Raw genomic sequence first — 19058 nt, forward strand, 5'->3', positions numbered from 1 at the left:
ATGTGAACGCTGCCCAAAGCCATAGTGCGACCTTTCCAACAATGCTTAAGGAAATATCTGAGGTAGTCTTCCAAAAGCTGCGGGGCATCCAATCCCAACGTAGCCCCTAGACCCCGCCCTTACACGGACAGCTGGACCGCCCCGAGGCTGAGGGGGGAGGGAAACCACTGCCGGGGAGCAGCCGCCAAGAAGGCCAAGCACTTCCGGTGCACAGAAAATGAGGGTCGTTCAGGGTCAGCAGACTTGCAGGTGAGGGCCGGCCCGCACGTGGCGCATAGGGACTAAAATGCATCCCGAGGTATCCGAAGACAGTATGACCCGAGACGAGAAAGTCTTATCCCTTACCCGCCCTAGGGGACACCAAGGTCAAGCGGCCGAGGGCGCACCGCCATGCCGAGTCCAGCGGTTTAAGTGGAGCAGGCGGAGCCTAGCGGACGCACGCATCGGCGCGATGACGTCACAGACCCGCGCGGGTAGTCCGGCCTCAATCCCTTCTGCGGAAGCTTCTTGGGCGGGCGTGGTCCGGCCCTGATAGGCACGGCCCGGTTGACTGACGGCCCGGCCCCGCCTTCCAGATAAGGGATGGCGGGCTGGGAGGGGCGGGGGACGAAGTTCTACACGGAAATGCCTCAGACCTGCATTGGTAGGGCGGAGGGCGGAGCGCGGGGCGGGCGGGGGGCAGGTTCTGGCCCTCCGGAGGTGGCTCCCGGGCGAGTGAGTCCGTGTAGGCATCCCTGGGGGTGTTGCAGCAGCGACCCTCGTCCCGCCACCCCCAGACCACAGGATAGGGGGGACACTGGGCCTGCGTACGATGGGTCGGCCCCCCTGGAGACCCATCCCCTTCTCCTCTCTCCAGTCTGAAGAAATTAAACCCAAACCGGGGCTCGGCTGCAGCGACTGAGCCTCCTTTCGCACAGGGCCTGGCTCTGCGCATCAGAACGAGTGTTTTCGGTTCCTAAATTCCAGGCCGGGGCCAAGTGCCTAATCTGAAGGTCCCGGGACCCCCGAGAAACCCCTGAGGGCATCCAGGGGGAGCAGTTGGGGGGGGGGGCCCTGTTTTATACACGTGGTGAAATCGTTCCCCCTGAAGTTTCGTGAAATATAGTTTCATTGTTAGATTTGTTGCAAGTATCAGGTGATGCAGATGTCATTTCTTTGAGCCTCCAGTTGCCCTCGCCAGTCATGACCTCAGTTTGTCTTGAGAAACTTGGCTATGAAATACACTGCATCGTTGAATAATTGAGTATTGCATTATTGAATAATTGAGAGCATCAGGTTAAAAAACCAAAACAACAGCAACAAAAAACGGATGCTGACGATGGAAACGGTGGGGAGTCGAGACATATGTTTTAAATTCACTGATGCACTCGCAAAGAGCAAATGTGTCTTTCATTTGAAGTTTGCTACCTTCTCTAATGATTTTACCAGTAGCCCACACCCCCAAAAGTATCAAAAGGGCAAGAAAAAAGGACCAAATGCCTTGCCAATGGGAATTTAACCATTTGGTTTTTGCCAAGTAATTAAAAAGTAGGTTGCATAGTCTATGTACTGAACAAATATAGACTGTTGTAGTTTTTTTTTTTTAATTAATATGATTGTAGTGGGTCAAGGTGAGAGAGGGAAAAGTTTCCTTGAAAGATTTGGGTGATTAATTAGACTTTAATTGAAAAGATTATGCTTAGAACAGAGAATTCTGTATATAAAAGAAAGCCTTGGAATTATGACTAGCATAAGAGTACACAGCATGTGGAACAAACTATACCAACTTAACGGGCATTTTTGGGTTTTGTGTCACCAATTTCACAGCTACAATGAAGCACATCAACTTGTCGTTTGCAGCGTGTGGGTTTCTGGGCATTTACCACTTGGGGGCAGCATCCGCACTTTACAAACACGGCCAAAAACTCCTGAAGAATGTCAAGGCCTTTGCCGGGGCTTCTGCGGGATCCTTGGTTGCTTCTGTCCTGCTAACGGCGCCACAAAAAATAGAGGTAATTAAGTAGTAACTAGGCTGTGTTTCTCATCCAGAAATTACGCCCAAACAACGAAGATGATTGTTAACTATCTACTAAGTTAACTGCACAGAAATAATCCTTTGCCTAGGAAACAGAAAAGGTTGACTTCTTTTAAAATTTAATCATTCAGGATCTCTGCTCTCCATTTGGAAAAGATTATTATTTTGGGTGACAACAAGACAAGGAAATAAAATCCCTTATTTTACTCTTGAGTGTTTATTTAGTCTTAAGATTCCAGCTTTGTTTCTTTCAAGCAAAGGATATTTCTCCATTAACTGATCATGAGAAGAGCACAGAGCCTGTTCTCAAGGCCTTGAACATGTGGCTGATAAGTCTTTGCTTGCTCCTATTTACAGACAGGCATATAAACTAAAATGTTGGCCTGTAATATCTTTTTTTGTTTATTTATTTTTGGCTGCGTTGGGTCTTCGTTGCTGCACGCGGGCTTTCTCTAGTTGCGGCGAGCAGGGGCTACTCTTTGTTGCCGTGCGAGGGCTTCTCATTGCTCTGGCTTCTCTTGTTGCAGAGCACGGGCTCTAGGCACACCGGCTTCAGTAGTTGCAGCACGCGGGCTCAATAGTTGTGGCACACGGGCTTAGTTGCTCCGCAGCATGTGGGATCCTCCCAGACCAGGGCTCGAACCTGTGTCCCCTGCATTGGCAGGCGGATTCTCAACCACTGTGCCATCGGGGAAGTCCCTGTAATCTCTTTTAAGAGGAATAATATTGGAATTTAATTCGTTTTTCATTCCCACAGTAAGAAGAAGCCCTGAATTCCAAGCAGTTTATCTAGAAGTAATAAAAATAAGCATTAAGTATTTCATTTAATGTAATCTATGTTTTTAAAGTCTGTTTTCTGCTTCTAGACAGCCATCATGCATTCTCTGTGAGAACTGGCTTCTGCAGGTGGAGAATATTCTATCTGTTAATTACTTACATTCTCTAGCAGCTTGGAATAGTAATCAAATAATGATTAACATTTCCATGCCCAAGGATGCATTTGTCACATTTAAATGTTGAAATCCACAACATTTTAAACATCAGAAATGTTGTTTTAAAATCTCTGATGAGCTGCTTATGGAAGAGAAACTGGACTTTAGACCAGTTATTCAGAAATCCACTGCTCTTTTTCTTTTTTATATATTAGAAAAGTGATGGAAAATTTTAGAGATTGTACAGGATGAGAACGTGAAGTCAGGGAAAGTAGCAGACTCATGTGCTTTGAAGTGCAGGCTAGTCCCTCCCAGCTCTTTATTTCCTTTCTGAAGCACAGGGCTACTAAGGGGTTGTTTACTCCTGTTCAGTGCAGTCTTTCCTTTAGGTGGGAGCAAATCCCCAGCTTTGGATTGGGGTAGATTTGGTTTTGAATCCTCAGCAGTTTGAAATATATTAAGTGTGATTTAGAATTAGACTGATTTGGAAATGCTGTGATCATATAGCCCCTTCACTGAAATTCTGCGATGTTCAGACATTGAATCCTTTACCTGAATTTGAGACTTTTGATATCAGTCCGATTACCTGTTCTTTTTTACATTTTCGGTAAATTGGAGATCCAGTCGTATTGTCTCATTGTGTTGGTCAGGCCTTAGGGGTAACTCTTTATCGGGCGCTCACGTTGGCAAGTGGAAAATGATTCTCTGGATTCACCTAGGGCATCCTCGTTTCTCTTTTCTCAAAATCAGTTTTCAGCCATTTGCCTTGAGGTTACTTTATTTCTTTTCTCTTGAGCATTTGAAATCTACCCCTTGAAGGATGGCTTTGAGCTTTCTTAGGAAACTGTTTTCTACCTACTCAAGTCCCTGTTAGCTCAGTTCTCCCTGTTGGTATATAAGTTCTTCGAGCTTTGTGGTGTTGTGACAGAGATGTGAGTAATGAATCCAGCTCCGAGCTGGTGCATGTATAATTAAGACCAGCACCTGACGCTGGTGTATTTTAGGTGGCAGGCAGATTTAGACTTTGATATGTTAAAAAGCTCAGCGCAGCCGGCCTTTCCTCAGCCCTCAGAATTTGCCAGGCATGGCGTTAGACACAGCAGGGAGCTAACTCAAAGATAAGTGCATTCCTTAATAGGTTTCCAGTCTGGTCAGGGGCCGTGTCTGTGTGTGTGTGTGTGTAACCAAAAATAATACAAGAAAATAAGCTGGGTGTGCAGTGTGGCTTAGTAGAAAGAGTATACACTGGGGGGGGCCACCCCCATTTCTCAGCTAGAGGTCTACAGTGGCTTCTTGAACAGGCAGGGCTGCGTCTGCCCCTGCTGCCTACAATCCACCTACCTAAGCATTCAGAGTGATTTCACCCAAACACAAATCTGAACATCTCATCCTGTGACCTCCCCCTCTCCCACCCCTGGGATCCCTGTTGACTCAGGATGGGGTGCAGATTTCTTTTTTTTTTTTTACTTTTCATTTTATATTTGAGTATAGGGTTTTTTTTAACATTTTATTTTATTTTTTATTTATTTATTTTTGGCTGCATTGGGTCTTTGTCGCTGCCTGTGGGTTTTCTCTAGTTGCGGCGAGCGGGGGCTACCCTTCGTTGCAGTGCACGGGCTCTAGGCACGCGGGCTTCAGTAGCCGTGGCTCGTGGGCTCTAGAGCACAGGCTCAGTAATTGTGGCTCGTGGGCTCAGTAGTGGTGGCTTGCAGGCTCTAGAGCGCAGGCTCAGCAGCCGTGGCGCACGGGCCTAGCCACTCCGCGGCATGTGGGGTCCTCCCGAACCAGGGCTCGAACCCGTGTCCCCTGTGTTGGCAGGCAGATTCTCAACCACTGTGCCACCAGGGAAGCCCTGGAGTATAGTTAATTAACAATGTTGTGATAGTTTCAGGTGTACAGCAAAGTGATTCAGCTATACATATACATGTATCTATTCTTTTAAATGCTTTTCCCATTTAGGTTGTTACATAATATTGAACGGAGCTCCCTGCGCTTTACAGAAGGTCCTTGTTGGTTATCCACTTTAAATGTAGTAGTGTGTACATGTCAATCCCACACTCCCAATTTATCGCTCCCCCCATCCTTCCCCCCGGTAACCATAATTTCATTCTCTAAGTCTGTGAGTCTGTTTCTGTTTTGTAAATAAGTTCATTTGTATCATTTCTTTTTAGATTCCTCATATAAGTGATATTATGTGATATTTGTCTTTCTCTGTCTGACTTCACTCAGTATGACAATCTCCAGGTCCATCCATGTTGCTGCAAATGGCATTATTTCATTCTTTTTAGTGGCTGAGTAATATTCCATGGTATTTATGTGCCACATCTTCTGTGTCCATTCATCTGTTGATGGACATTTAGGCTGTTCCCATGTCCTGGCTGTTGTAAATAGTGCTGCTATGAACATAGGGGTGCATGTGTCTTTTCAAAGTATGGTTTTCTCTGGACATATGCCCAGGAGTGGGATTGCAGGATCATATGGTAGCTCTATTTTTAGTTTTTTAAGGAACCTCCATACTGTTCTCCATAGTGGCTGAGATTTCCATTCCCAGCAACAGCGTAGGAGGGTTCCCTTCTCACCTAGGGTGCAGATTTCTTAGTACGACTCCCAGGGCCACATGGACCTGAGCCCTCTCATGGCTCACTGAGGTTGCCTTTCTGGTCTCTGCCCTGTCTGAGCTGCTTGCACTCTTCTCACCGCTACCTCTGCCTGTTGTCGTCTGCCACCTCTGTCTCCTGTCCAACTCCTGTCTGTATCTTAGGTCTCAGCCTAGCAAAGTGAGGTTGGAGGTTGATGCCCACTGTGTTAGCTCCCAGTTGCTGCTGCAACAGATGACAGTAAACATAGCAGCTCTGAACAACACACGTTTATTTTCTAACAGTTCTGGAGGTCAGACGTCTGAAAAGGTCTCACTGTCTACAATCAAAGTGTCAGCAGGGCCACGCTCCCTCTGGAGGCTCCGGAGGACAGTGTGTGTCCTGGCCTTTTCCAGGTGCTAGAGGTGTCCTGCCTTCCCTGGCTCTGGCTCCTTCCTCGATCTGTAAAGTCATAAGCATAGCACCTTGACATCTCGCCAACTCTGACCCTCCTGCCCGCCTCTCCCCCTTACAAGGACCCTTGTGATTATATTGGGTTCACTGAGATAATCCAGGAGCATCTCCTGATCTCGCAACCCTTAACTTAATCGCATGTGGAAAGTCCCTTTTGCTGTGTAAGGGCACCAATTCTCAGGGTCCGGGGCTACCCTAACCTTCGGGGGAAGGAGGGGACGTGAATCTGCCCCATACATGGATGCTGTCCTGGCGCCCTGCCATCTCCTCACCGAGGGACTCCTCAGTCCCAGGAAGGCAGGGGCTCTGTGTATCTCACGCTCAGCCATCGAATCCCAGTTCCTAGCCCACCGCCTGGTGCCCAGTAGGTTGCTGAATGGATGAACTAATAAATGAAAGATAGACCTGGGTTTAAATCCTGGCACTGACGCTCATTTTCGATGGCACAGTGGGAAAGATACTTAACCCTCCAAAGGTCAGTTTCCTTACCCGTCTAGTGCGGTGACCATACCCACCTTGCATTGTTATATGAAGACGAGGCAACAGAGGCCACGTCAGTGGATCCCAGCACTGGCTGCCTGTTAGCCCCGACTGGGGGGACTTTTGTGAAAGACCATGCCCCAGGCTAGACTGGGGGGACTTTTGTGAAAGACCAGTGCCCCAGGCTAGACTGGGGAGACTTTTGTGAAAGACCAGTGCCCCAGGCTAATCTCCAAGGACTCTGACCCGGTAGAGTCATCGCAAGCCCTTTCTCTGTTGGTGGTGGTGGTGTGAATCGTCCGCACTGTTGTAGAGCTGCAGTCCGAACGTTCCAGAGGCCACAGGATTGGTGTGGGTGAGGAATTTAATTATGTTGGAGAGGCCTGTAGAGAAATGTGCTCAGTTACAATTAGAACCCAGCCGTCAAGGATTTTCCACAGGTGGGCAAAGCCATGTGAGGTGGTTTAAAAAGAAAAAGAAAAAAAAAAAAAAAAGATTGCAATTGGCAGACCATATAGCTTGCCTGGGGCCCAGGAATGGTGGGTGAGGGACAGGCCTCGTGGGGATGCGTGCCTGTGAAGCATCCGACATCTGGGGTTGGCTTTGTACGGTCCAGGTGCCTTGTGTGATAGGCACAGGGTTCTGGAACCAGAATCGTAATGTTTTTGACAAAACATAGGGTCACCTATTAATTTTCTTTTTCAGGAATGTAACGAGTTTACCTACAGTTTTGCCGAAGAAACCCGAAGGCAGACTTTCGGGGCAGTGACACCCGGCTATGACTTCATGGCCCGATTGAGGTGCATATATAGAGTACATTCCCCCGCCCCCTCCCCCAAGCCTGTGAAGACAGAGGATGCTCTGGATACATTGTAGCAAGCCCAGTCAGCATTCTCTCTCCTGAAGCATTTACAGGGCGGTCAGTAATTAAAGGTGAATCATGCAGTGCGTGGCCAAGCCGCTCAAGATGGCTGTTCTCTTGCTCTCTGTACATCCCCTGCTCGACCAGTCCTTGCTTCATCTGCACCCTACTCACAAACGTGCTTGCCTCCTGCCCCAGCTCGTGACTGGCCTAATCCTTGGGCCAGAGCGGCTCCACCTGGTAGTTTATTAAAGGAAGATACCTGCCCTCCACGATGGGCGTTAACCTGACGGGCTGTGAGCTGCTAGTTTCTGTGGTAACAGATGAGCCCACCTGACATCAATTCCCCATATAAATGGTGGCCTCCTTCGCCCCCGGGTAGCAAAGATGGCTGCTTTGTCCTGTCTGCCGCCTGCCGAACATGATGGAGTGTCTCTCCAGGCCTTTTTTGCTTTGGACATGTAAGATCCCCCAACCAGTAAGCCATAGGTGTCGCTGTCACTGTCTCCGGGCTCCTTCTCGGGTCTCCAGTCTGGGCAGCTACAAGGCTTGCAGGCCAGTGGGGCGCAGCGGCTCCCTTATTTCTTCTTCAGGAGCGGAGTGGAGGCGATTCTCCCTCCCAACGCGCACGAGCTGGCTCACAACCGCCTGCACGTCTCCATCACCAACACCAAGACCAGAGAAAACTACTTAGTCTCCAGTTTTCCCTCCCGGGAGGACCTCGTTAAGGTAACACTGCCGCATTCCTTGTCGGAGGAAATGAGCAAGTGCTGATATACATACTTGCACAAACAGTGAGCGCGCCCGCGTTCTTTAGATCCAGCGTTGCATACCATGCCCGATGGATGGTGCATGCTCCATGAATCATGCGTCTGAAGGATGCATCCGCCAGTATCCCTCCGAGGCCACCTTATGGCAGGCGGCTCCCAGAGACCTCAGGAGTAGCTCAGTGTTTTTTCTTGTGATGTTCCGTGTGCGCACGTTTATCCTGGGATTAAACTTGACTAGCAAGAACCATTCCTTACATTGACGTAGATAATACTCCTGCAGTTTGTGTAAGACTTTGTTTCGGTACTACCGTATTCGGTCCTTCCACAGCCCTGTAAATCAGGCAGGACAGGTGAGATTACTGTACTTTTGTCGCTTTTTTAAGAGAAGAAATGGGTGGAAAGATTTTGTGTGACACACCCCAGGGTGTACTGACTGCCAGTGGGAATCCAGGTCTCTTACCTTTTCACTCTAATGTTCCTTTTCCTTTCTTCCATTTTGCGTTGATGCCTTTCTATCCAAACACATGTGAAAGTCGGTTGGGAAATCATTGTCTCTGGGATAGTTCAGCTGATTTGCAAATAACAGTGCATTGCTAAGGTAATACATTAAATATTTTACATTTGAAAGGGTGCACTTCTCTTCGAAAAGCCAGGCTATTTTCTTCTTTTTCCTCTTGTGGGAATTGTAGCGAGCTTCAGGTGATGCAGAGGACGCGTGTTTGGATACAGCAGCAGGCGATGGATTGAGAGAGCTACAAGTTCCACCTGAATTAGATGATAAATGCATTGAGTTTCACTATCAAAACTCACTGCTCGAATTTTATGTTTGAATGATATGATTTGAAATACCTAATGAAATGTTGAGCTGACAAGTAAAATTACTTTGTGACTTAAGAGATTAGAATATTTTCACTCCCGTCTCTCACTTATACATTCATAGTCATTCCATCTTAGAAAAATATTTTTCTATAATATTATTATACTCTTGTGTAGACTTAAAAAATAGAAAGGGAGAAGCTGATAACCCATGCCTGAATTGTCACCAATCGTCAATGCCGACGCAGATATATCAGGCTTGCGGTGGTTAGAATACCTCTTCTTGTTGGGAAGAGAACAAGGTTGGGAGCAAAAGACTATCCTATCGTGAAACGAGGGGAATTCTACCCACAGTTACTACCTGCTCCTTGAGTCTGTCCGTGGCTACTGTACAGTGGCTGAGCCCCTGATGTTTCCTACATCCCGCCCTGATTTACTTACCACTGTTCCGCATACGAATTTTACTGCTCTGTTTACTTAGTTTTTGTCTATCTTCCTTCACCAGAGTGTAAGCTCGGGGTGGGGGTGGGCGGTAGGAGGGTCCAGGGACTGCTGTGTTCTGTCCACTGCTGTATTCCCAGCGCCTGGCACAGTATCAGCTCCCTCAACCTGTGCTCCATGAGTGAATGGGAATGAATAAGTCAATGAACTAAGATGGCATCTATTAAAAGAATGAAGAAGCTGGATCCTTCATGTTCAATGATCTGGACAAAACGTAATTCAGCTCGTTAGTGGCCCAGCTGGGACCACAGTCCAGGCCTCTAACATTCTGCTTGGTAGCCATGGCCCCCTCTCCCAACGCGAGATAAAATCACCCTCTTAATTCCTTTCACGTGGGAGTGTCGTGAGCTGAATAACGTCCCCCAAAGATGTCCGCGCTGTAATCCCCAGGACCTGTGAATACGGCGTCTCCCATGGCAAAAGGGATCGTATAGATGGGGTGAAGGTGAGGGTCTTGCTGGGGAGGTGATCCTGGGTTAGCTGGGCCGACCCAAACTAATTTAGTCACGTGTGTCCTTAAAAATGGAGATGTTTACTGCTTCAGAGACGCAGGAGCCTTTGTATGAGGAGGGCACTACGGGTCCTCCCCTTGACAGCCAGCGAGGCAGAGGGACCTCAGTCCTACAGCCAGTGGAGCTGAATGCTACCAGTATCTGAATGAGCAGGAAACCAAGTCTCCCCTCAAGCCCGTGGAAGGAATGCAGCCCTGCCAGCACCTGAATTTTTTTGCCCAGGTGGATCCGGCCCGTGCTGGATCCCGACCTCCAGACCCTGGGATCATACATTTATTTGTGTTGTTTTAGCCTTTCGATTTGTGGTAACTTGTTATAGCAGCCATAGCAAAGTACTGCAGTAAGCAAACAGGACTTTTTTGATTTGCTTTGTTTTGGATAATAACTACTCAGAGAACTGGTGAAATTACTTGAGTTCATTGAACAGAAGAGAACTAGTTGGCACAAATGTATAATACCTTGTAAGGAGAATAATTGAATAATTAATATGTATCCTAGGTTATACGGGAAGCATTTTAAATGTTTAGTAGAATGCTCTAACCTTTTGCAGAAACTCAAAGAAAGGAAGGATAGATGGTTCCTTGACAGCAGATGGTGGCTATAAAAATGTATGAAATGTATGCCTGGAATACTCATGAGCATGTAGTTCAAAAAGTAAGACTGGTGAAGACTGCAGGAGGGAGGGAGAAGAATATGAAGGGAAAATATCTCCCCCTCCCGCCAACACACACACACACTGGGCAGTGACATGCTGTGTTCTGATCAAAGAGGCCAGTGGGAGACCGCCGTCTGGGGTGGTAGTTCTGACCACCTCATTCAGTGTCAGGGGAGAGAAGAAAGGTGCCGGCCACTCCCCCACTTCCTTAGCTAGAGACCGGAGGGCGCTGAGTTCCAGAAGCCAAGAGCAGAAGCAGCCCACAGTGTGTAACTGGCGTCTCCTGGGCGCTTTGCCTGCCTGGCTCTGATCCCTCAGCCTTGGGTTTAATGTCTATGATCTTGGAAGTCTGTAGGTGACAGACGGAGATTAAGATTGAAACCAGAGGTAGAGTATGTCAAGGATCAATTGCTAGCCAGGACAGGAATATGGGAGAGTACTAAATATTGGTGATTTTTAATCAATGCCTCGTTTATGCTCTTAATTACTAGATTTTTTTTTCTTTTTAATGCCAAGCTCTTCATTATCCACCAGCCGACTGCTGCCTTTTATTATAGATAGGTTCTCTGTGCACCTGAAAATCCAACTAGAAACCTGTATCTCACAGTGTGTGCATGGGTGTCCGTGTGTCTGTGTCTTGTTACACTGTCTTGGATTATCACTTGTTTTTTGTGCATGTCCCAGTGTTCCTATTTAGGTCTGTCATTCCCTGATGGTGTCCTCTGAGGCTAATTACGTTTGAGCCTCAGTTTTCTCAACTGTGAAATGGAGATGAAAGCTAATCGGTGTTACCATGGCGAGTAAATTGAAAAAATCTTGTAAAAGTGTGTTTGAAATAGTCAAGTCCTAGAAGCTTGTTAATTACAGTCCATATTTAGTAAATAATGAACAAATAAGATAATAAGCCACACACATCACTGGTCAGCATCCCTGTGTGAGTCTGTCATGAAATTTTAAGGTCCCAGCTTTCTTTTTGCAGACTGGGTAGGCTTCACCCTTTCTTAAACATTTTCTTCTTTTACCCCTTATCTTTGTTCATGAGCAACGTGCTCACCTACATCTATAAAATCTCAGGAAATGGATTATGACCAAGTTCTGCTGCCTTTAGGCGTCTGATTTTTATACCTCTTCAACCATTGACCTGGTGTACATTCACCAATGTGCTTGTGTGATGATTCATACTTAAATTATATTAAGTTCACTTTTGGTGGCATGAAAAAATTATTCTTTCATCTGATAGCTGCAATGATAGCTGATTATTTTCTGAGAACCTCTTTGGACCAATTATGTGGTCCAAAGACTCATTTTATTTGGGATTGGATTTCCATAGTATTTGGGATCTTATGTCCATGGTGATTTAATTCAGTGCTATGGTCTGAATGTTTGTGTCCCCCCCCCCAAATTCCTGTGTTGAAATCCTAACCCCCAGTATGATGGTATTTGGAGTCAGGGGTCTGTCGGAAGTGATTAGGTCATGAGGGTGGAGCCCTCATGAATGGGATTAGTGCCCTTGTAAAAGAGACCCCGGAGAGCGCCCTCACCTCTTCCACCATGTGAGGACATAGAAGTGGGTTCTCAGTAGACACTGAATCTGCCAGCCCCTTGATCTTGGACTTCTGAGATTCCAGAACTGTGAGAAAATAAACTTGTGTCCTTTGTAAGCCTCCCAGTCTGTGGTATTTTGTTGTAGCAGCCTGAGCAGACTGAGACAGGAACTTGGCACTGACAGGTGAGGATGCTGCTGTAACAAATACCTAAAAGTGTGGAAGCAGCTTTGGAGCTGGGTAACGGGCAGGGGCTCAGTGAGTTGAGAGGTGCATGTTAGAAAAGGACTGCATTGCCGTCGGTGATTCTGGTGACGACTCGGAAAGAAAAAATCAAACCGTAGAGAGAGCCTCCATATTCTTAGAGAGACCTGGATAGTAAAGGCCATAGTGATGAGGTCTCAGACGGAAGCGAGGAAATGTTATCAGACAATGGAGGAAAGGTCACCCGTGTTATACATTGACCAAGAATAGCAGGATTATGTTCATGTCTTCGTGTTCTGGGGATGGTAGAACTTGCAAGTGATGACACTGGATATTTGATGAGGTGATTTCTAAGCACAGTTTTGAAGGAGCAGCCTGGTTTCTCTTGGCTACTTAGAGTAAAACACAAGAAGAGAGAAATACTTACAGATGGAATTGTTCCTCAGAAGCAAAGCAGAACTTAAAGATTTGGAACATTCTCAGCCTCTGCATACTGAAGAGAATAAGAGAGCCTGTTTAGGACACAACAGGAAGGGTGTGGCCATCTGGCCAGATAACCCTGTGATAAGGAGGTTTGATGAGTTGGCCGTCTAGACAGAAGCCAGGACCTATATGTAGTCCAAGACCATGGACAAAGGCCATTCAGAGGTCATCAGGGCAGCTCCCTTCCACCAGAGGCCCCCGAGTGCCAGGACCCCCGCCAGCACAGGGCACTGCAGAGACGTCCCACGAGGGCAGTGCCCTGCAGAGCCATGGGGGCGGGGCTAAGCCCCACGTTGCCCCGTAACCCCATACTGTAGAGCACTGATTCCAGCCCTGGGGAGCGTTGGCCAGGAGGCCCAGGCACAGAGGCAAATACTTGTCATGGGCCCTTAGCAACTCCTTGATTTGTGGGCCCGTTTACATATTGTGCCCCGAATGTCCCAATGTATACATCTTGCACCTCAACTCACCCATTTTAAGCTCCAGATTTTATACTGGGCTATCCTTCTTCAGAAGGAAACATGCAATCAGGAAATCCAAACATATTTCAATATTAGCCTCCTGCAACGCATACTTAGGGAAGTAAACCCTTTATTTACAAGAAAGTCATACGCCACCTCCACAGCTCAGCAGGAATGGCTTTGAAATTAACCGTGCCACGGAGCGGGAGGGATAGTGTTCTGGCCCTTGTCTGAATTGGTACAAATCATCAAATTTGTGTTTAAAACTGACGCCCCTTGTATGTGCTCTGAGATGGTCTTTTGACATCCGTGAATGCTCTTTGACACACATACGCCCAGGAAGGCGTTCCTGCAGGATGGTGTCCCCCCCACCACCACCTGTCTCCATTGCCAGGATGTCCTGAATGGCCTTGCACACGGTGAGCATGCTCTTACAGCAAGACCTTCTCACGTTTAGCCCCGTGAAGGTGAAATAAGGACTGAATTTAAGATTGGTCATTATCTTGAAGACTGGGTAAGACAAATTTGAATCTGTCTTTGAATTTCAACTGCACCAGCTGGTTCTGAATACACAGCCAGATTCTCATTAAACTCCACAGTCAACTTTAGGCATAAATGAAACTGGTTGACAATTTATTCTCTAAGGAAGCCAGGCCACATAATTTTCTAAACACCCCTTTTCTATAAAGTGTAAAATGAAAAAAGCTAATCTGAACGTGTGTTGAATCCACACTTGGCAATGCTTTATACAGTTGCTACAGTAAGTCGCTGACGTTTATTTTTATCCTTGTGTATTTGGTGAGAAGGAAACACAAAAAATCAATGGTTTCATGTACATGTAATTCTTAAAGTGCTGGGCTAAGTGACAGGGCAGGAACACTAACTAGGTCCCTGCCTTCTGTATTGGTGCCCTCAACCAAAACAGTCTGCAGACATGGGTACATGTCCCCAGGGGGCTCAGACCCCCGCCCCCCCAACTTGAGAACCACTGCCCTACTAGATGTATCGATATTTGTTGGTGAGAAAAATTTCACTGGAACACCAGTGAGGTAAGACAGTAGAAGCATGTTGAGGCATAATAGTACATATTTCATGAACTGTCTCCCGCCTTAGAAAATCCTGTTTGCTTGCAATAAAATGGCAGTAAGTTGACATCGAGTAAGACAAGCCGCTTAGTTCCTAACTATCAAAAGCTAATTTTCCCACTAACCATAGTTTGATATACAAATCACTAGCCCGTATAAACTATGACAGAACAAATACACTGATTTTGGGGGGGATGACGGGTATTTTCCAGTTCACCGCACTTTTCATGTCAGTTCAGAGGATTCTTACTGTTACTATCTGTATCAAAGTAATTGGGTAGCATTTTTCATCTAAACAGCTCAGAAAGAGTTCTAAGCATTAACTTGTGAACTTCACATTATAACTTGACACACGGGAGGTAAAAAACCCACATAATTCTGTTTCTAAGGGTAGTGATTTTTTTTCTTTTTTCTTTTTTTTTTTGCATGCCACATGTCTGTCATAGTGAAGTAAGTCCTTACAGTTATAGAGTGTGTTTGGCTGTTTAAAGGCGTCTAAGTACTGTAATTTCGCAATATGTGTGCTATGCACAAATTGTTATCGCTATGGTGCGGTGTTGCATTTTTGCCGAATAACTTCATTAAGTAGCTGCATTGTGCTTGCAGAACGTACCTAGGGTCTGTAATTATTTTTTTAAAGGAGTAGCCAACTGATGATAGGGCCAGATTAGTTAGGGTGAAGGCAGTGACCGTAACTGTGAACAGCCTTGCTCTGAAAAATGCTCAGCTGCTCAGGTCGGGGCTACCAGGGGGCTGACGAGGTTGGGCCTGAAGAGGCTTGGTTTCTATCCTGTCGGCCCCGCGGATGGATGTGATCTTCCGCAAATCACCGGAGGGGATGCTCACTCCTGCTTGGCGTCTTTGTGGAGGGGGTGTGGGTAACGTCATGGGGGCCCCACACCGAAAGCTGAGATTTTGAAATGAATGCCTAAGTGGGGGGCTCGTTTGCATTGACCCTTCTTAGAAGGCTGAGAATTCTTGTGCAAGGGTGTCTTCATACCATGGCTTCATGCTTTGCTCTCGACACCTTACAGTTCTGAATACCTGCATTTTCGCTCCACACGGGGCCCAGATGTTGTGTAGCTGATTCTGGCGCCCAGCATCAGCCTGGCACAGCAGAGGCGCGCAGTAGCACCTGGCACGATCCCTTCCTGTCTCCTGCCAGAGCCCCTCTGTTGTGCTTTGACACCACTGAGTTCGCTCCTACTCCGGTCCGAAGCCCCGCCATGCTTCTCGGACCGGCCGTCGGGGGCCGCGGCGGAGGCCGCGCTGGTACCCGGGACCGGCGCCCTGGCACCCACGCACACCAGCAGCATGGGAGGGTGCTGTCTCCCCACTACGGAGGGTCTTCGTTCCTACTGTGGAGAAGGGGGGCGGTACCTGCAGGTATCAGGAGCATCTGGCTGTGAAGGAGATGCACACCCTTTCCCGTCTGTGGGATCTTTGGTCACAAGGAGCCACCGCATAAGAAAGTCTGTGCCAAGTCCCAGCAGTGTCGCAATACAGTTGTGTCAGGTCGCCGCCCACAGAGGAGTATCCTATAGAAATCACGTTATGCTGGTGACTGGGTCTCTCATTTACTTGCACTTCAGAATAAATCAACTATTTTTAAAAACTTTTATTGGCGTATCGTTGCTTTACAATGTAGTGATAGTTTCAGGTGTACAGCAAAGTAAGTCAGCTATACGTATACATGTATCCCCTCTTTTTTGGATTTCCTTCGCATTTAGGTCACCACAGAACATTGAGTAGAGTTCCCTGAGCTATACAGTAGGTTCTCATTAGTTATCTATTTTATACATAGTATCAATAGTGTATATATGTCAATCCCAATCTCCCAGTTCATCCCATACCCCCTTTTCCCCCCTTGGTATCCATAGGTTTGTTCTCTACGTCTGTGTCTCTGATTCTGTTTTGCAGATAAGATCACCTATACCATTTTTCTAGATTCCACATATATGCGTTAATATACAGTATTTGTCTTTTTCTTTCTGACTTACTTCACTCGGTATGACAGTCTCTAGGTCCATCCACATCTCTACAAATGACCCAGTCTCATTCCTTTTTATGGCTGAGTAATATTCCATTGTATATATGTACCACATCTTCTTTATTCATTCCTCCGTTGATGGACATTTAGGTTGCTTCCATGTTCTAGCTCTTATAAATAGTGCTGCAATGAACACTGGGGTGCATGTGTCTTTTTGAATTATGGTTTTCTCTGGGTATATGCCCAGTAGTGGGATTGCTGGGTTTTGAGAGCAGACCTCACAAATCATACTTTTACCATTCTTCCTTTGGGGGAAATGCCCTCTGATCTCTAAAGAATTCTAAGTGGATGATGTACAAATCATTTTGGGGACCATAATCCAGTTCTGAATAATATCTACTTGGAAAAAAAATCTCGTGAACTCTTTGACAACAAACAGCCCTGGAGTCTTCAATTATCAATTGAAGGATTGGAGCTTAAGTATTCCATATCTAATACTGTATCTTTCCAAATAGAACACTAGCGATTTGAAAACTGCATTGCAGAATAAAACTTGCACATGTCAGAAAAGCTCCCAGAGCTCAGCTTCTTCTGTGGGAAGAAATGGTAATCTTTTAAATGGCAATCTTTTTCGACTTTTTAAATGGAAGATAAAGTATAATTGGTGCCCCTCCCTGCCAGTGTCTCATTCCATATCCAGGCCATGTAACTAGCTCATGAAATGTGCTACATCCTGGTGACATAAATGAAAACATCCCCTGAGCCGTAATAACCAGAGGGGTTTGTTTCTCTGGAAGATAGAGTGAAACTTTCAAATAATTCTTACAGTGTAGGATAGAACATCGTAAATAACTTACCTGCAACCTGTACACGCTCAGGAAGTTAGACTTACCTGGACTTTAATTGTGTAATGACTTGGCTGTCTACAATTTAAGTGCCAGTATTACTCGGGTGAAGTGGATGGAGTTGGAGAACAATGATTTGTGCATATCTCTTTAAGGTCTTTTCTGATATCAATAAATGCTATCTTCTATTTAAGTGTGTCCCTTGAAATACATGGAACTTATTGTTATAGTAAATTTTTGTACATTTAAGCGATTTTAATTTCATAGTAGGGGACATGAAATATATCGTAGGAGTGTTAATGCCTCCTTTCACAAGCTGTTTCTTTATCCGTCTAGGTCCTGTTAGCCAGCAGCTTTGTGCCTATTTACGCAGGACTAAAACCAGTGGAATACAAAGGGCAGGTAAGATGCTTACGACTGACAGATGATCAGTAAATCCCGTGTTCATATGTTTCCTTCGAAAGATCCAATTGTACTATTATTCTGGTGGCTCCAACTCCATTTGTATGACTTGTTTCCCCATAGTTCTGTTTCTGTTTAGCAGAAAAAACAAAAAAAATCAAGTGCAGGTGCTGTGGTGCCCTATCGCCTGCACACTTACACACACACTGATAACCAGACACAGTATCTATTCAACACACACCAGAGTTAAAAGTTGTGTGATCAAACACAGTAGCTATTTAACACATAAACCGGAGATACGCATCTCAGAACCAAATGCAGTATCTATTTAACCCACACCAGAGATACGTACTTTTTGTCATCAGATACACTGTCTCTTAACACCTACTCAAGATCAGGCACATATTCATGGATGATTAATGCCATTTGTTTTATATATACATGATATGTACGTATTCATTCATAAATGTGTACAGGAAAAGTGTTTAATAGGTGTCATTCATTCTTTCACTTTGAAGGCCCAGCAAAGGGCCTGTGCTCAGTGAATGCATGATCTTACAACCAAGGAACTGACTTTTGCAAATCTCTTGGCTAATGTGATTGGGGATCTGTCTGTGTTCTGACCTTGTCAGGCCTTGTGATTTTCTTTCTCTGAGTTTTCCTGGTCATTCCCGCCCTTTTCTGTGCTTGTCATAGGATCCTTGGCCCAAAGCAGTCTGCCCTGGGACGGTTGTCTCAAACAGGCAGATGAGGATGAGGTTGAGTAACCGGATGAGGCCATGTAGATGGACAGCCTAAGAGTGGACCATCAGGTCCAACTTGGACTCTCTTTATTACCTGTATGCATACAGTATGTTATTTGCAGTGATGGGCTTACATGTTGTAGGCTAAAACCCTCTTTGTGACCAAGTAGAAACATAATATACATTGAATTTTTTAAAGCAGCATAAAATAAACATAAGCTCATGGAAACCCAGGTGTTTTTTTGCTGTTGTTGTTTTGGTTTTTTTTTTTTTTCCACTTTGGATACTGCCTCTCAGAGCTAGCAGATACTCAGTTACCAAGGAGTATGATCTTTGCTGTCATTTGAAAATTGGAGAGGTTTCCCCTTTACATAATGATTTTAAAGTAAGTTAAGTAGCATTTTCTCTTAGAGCCGTAAAAAAATCAACATTTGTTTTTCCGTATAAATTTCGAATACAGATGCTATCAAAATCAACTTTACATTATGATTATGAACTTTAATTTTATGATCTGAAATGTAATGATTTTACTTCACGCTATTGCTTGATAATATATAATCATGACAGAAATGGCTAAATGGTAGAAAAAATATGCAAAATGCTCAGGTGTTTCATGAGATTGTATATGATCATGAAAAGGGGATTCAGAATCCAAGAATCAACAGAATTTCTGTTGTGATAGATAAATTAAGAGGTGGTGACTGAGAAC

The 19058-nt window shown here is 45.7% G+C and overlaps 1 protein-coding gene across 7 annotated transcripts in view; it reads left to right on the top strand.

The window, feature by feature from the left end:
* Positions 1 to 540: 540 nt before the first annotated feature.
* The window catches only part of PNPLA4 (patatin like phospholipase domain containing 4), a 109669-nt gene continuing 91151 nt past the window's right edge, over positions 541 to 19058 (top strand). For 6 of the 7 annotated variants that reach the window (XM_060138401.1, XM_060138404.1, XM_060138407.1 and 3 more), the window contains exons 1-5: positions 541 to 643; positions 1807 to 1991; positions 7182 to 7276; positions 7932 to 8067; positions 17541 to 17606. In XM_060138401.1, coding sequence (XP_059994384.1) covers positions 583 to 643; positions 1807 to 1991; positions 7182 to 7276; positions 7932 to 8067; positions 17541 to 17606 — 543 coding nt within the window. In that variant the 5' untranslated portion in view covers positions 541 to 582. The remainder of the gene's footprint in view (positions 644 to 1806; positions 1992 to 7181; positions 7277 to 7931; positions 8068 to 17540; positions 17607 to 19058) is intronic. The other variant, XM_060138403.1, reaches the window with a different exon arrangement.

This window comes from Lagenorhynchus albirostris, chromosome X, assembly GCF_949774975.1.
Source record: "Lagenorhynchus albirostris chromosome X, mLagAlb1.1, whole genome shotgun sequence".
In the NCBI taxonomy this organism is placed as follows: Eukaryota; Metazoa; Chordata; class Mammalia; order Artiodactyla; family Delphinidae; genus Lagenorhynchus; species Lagenorhynchus albirostris.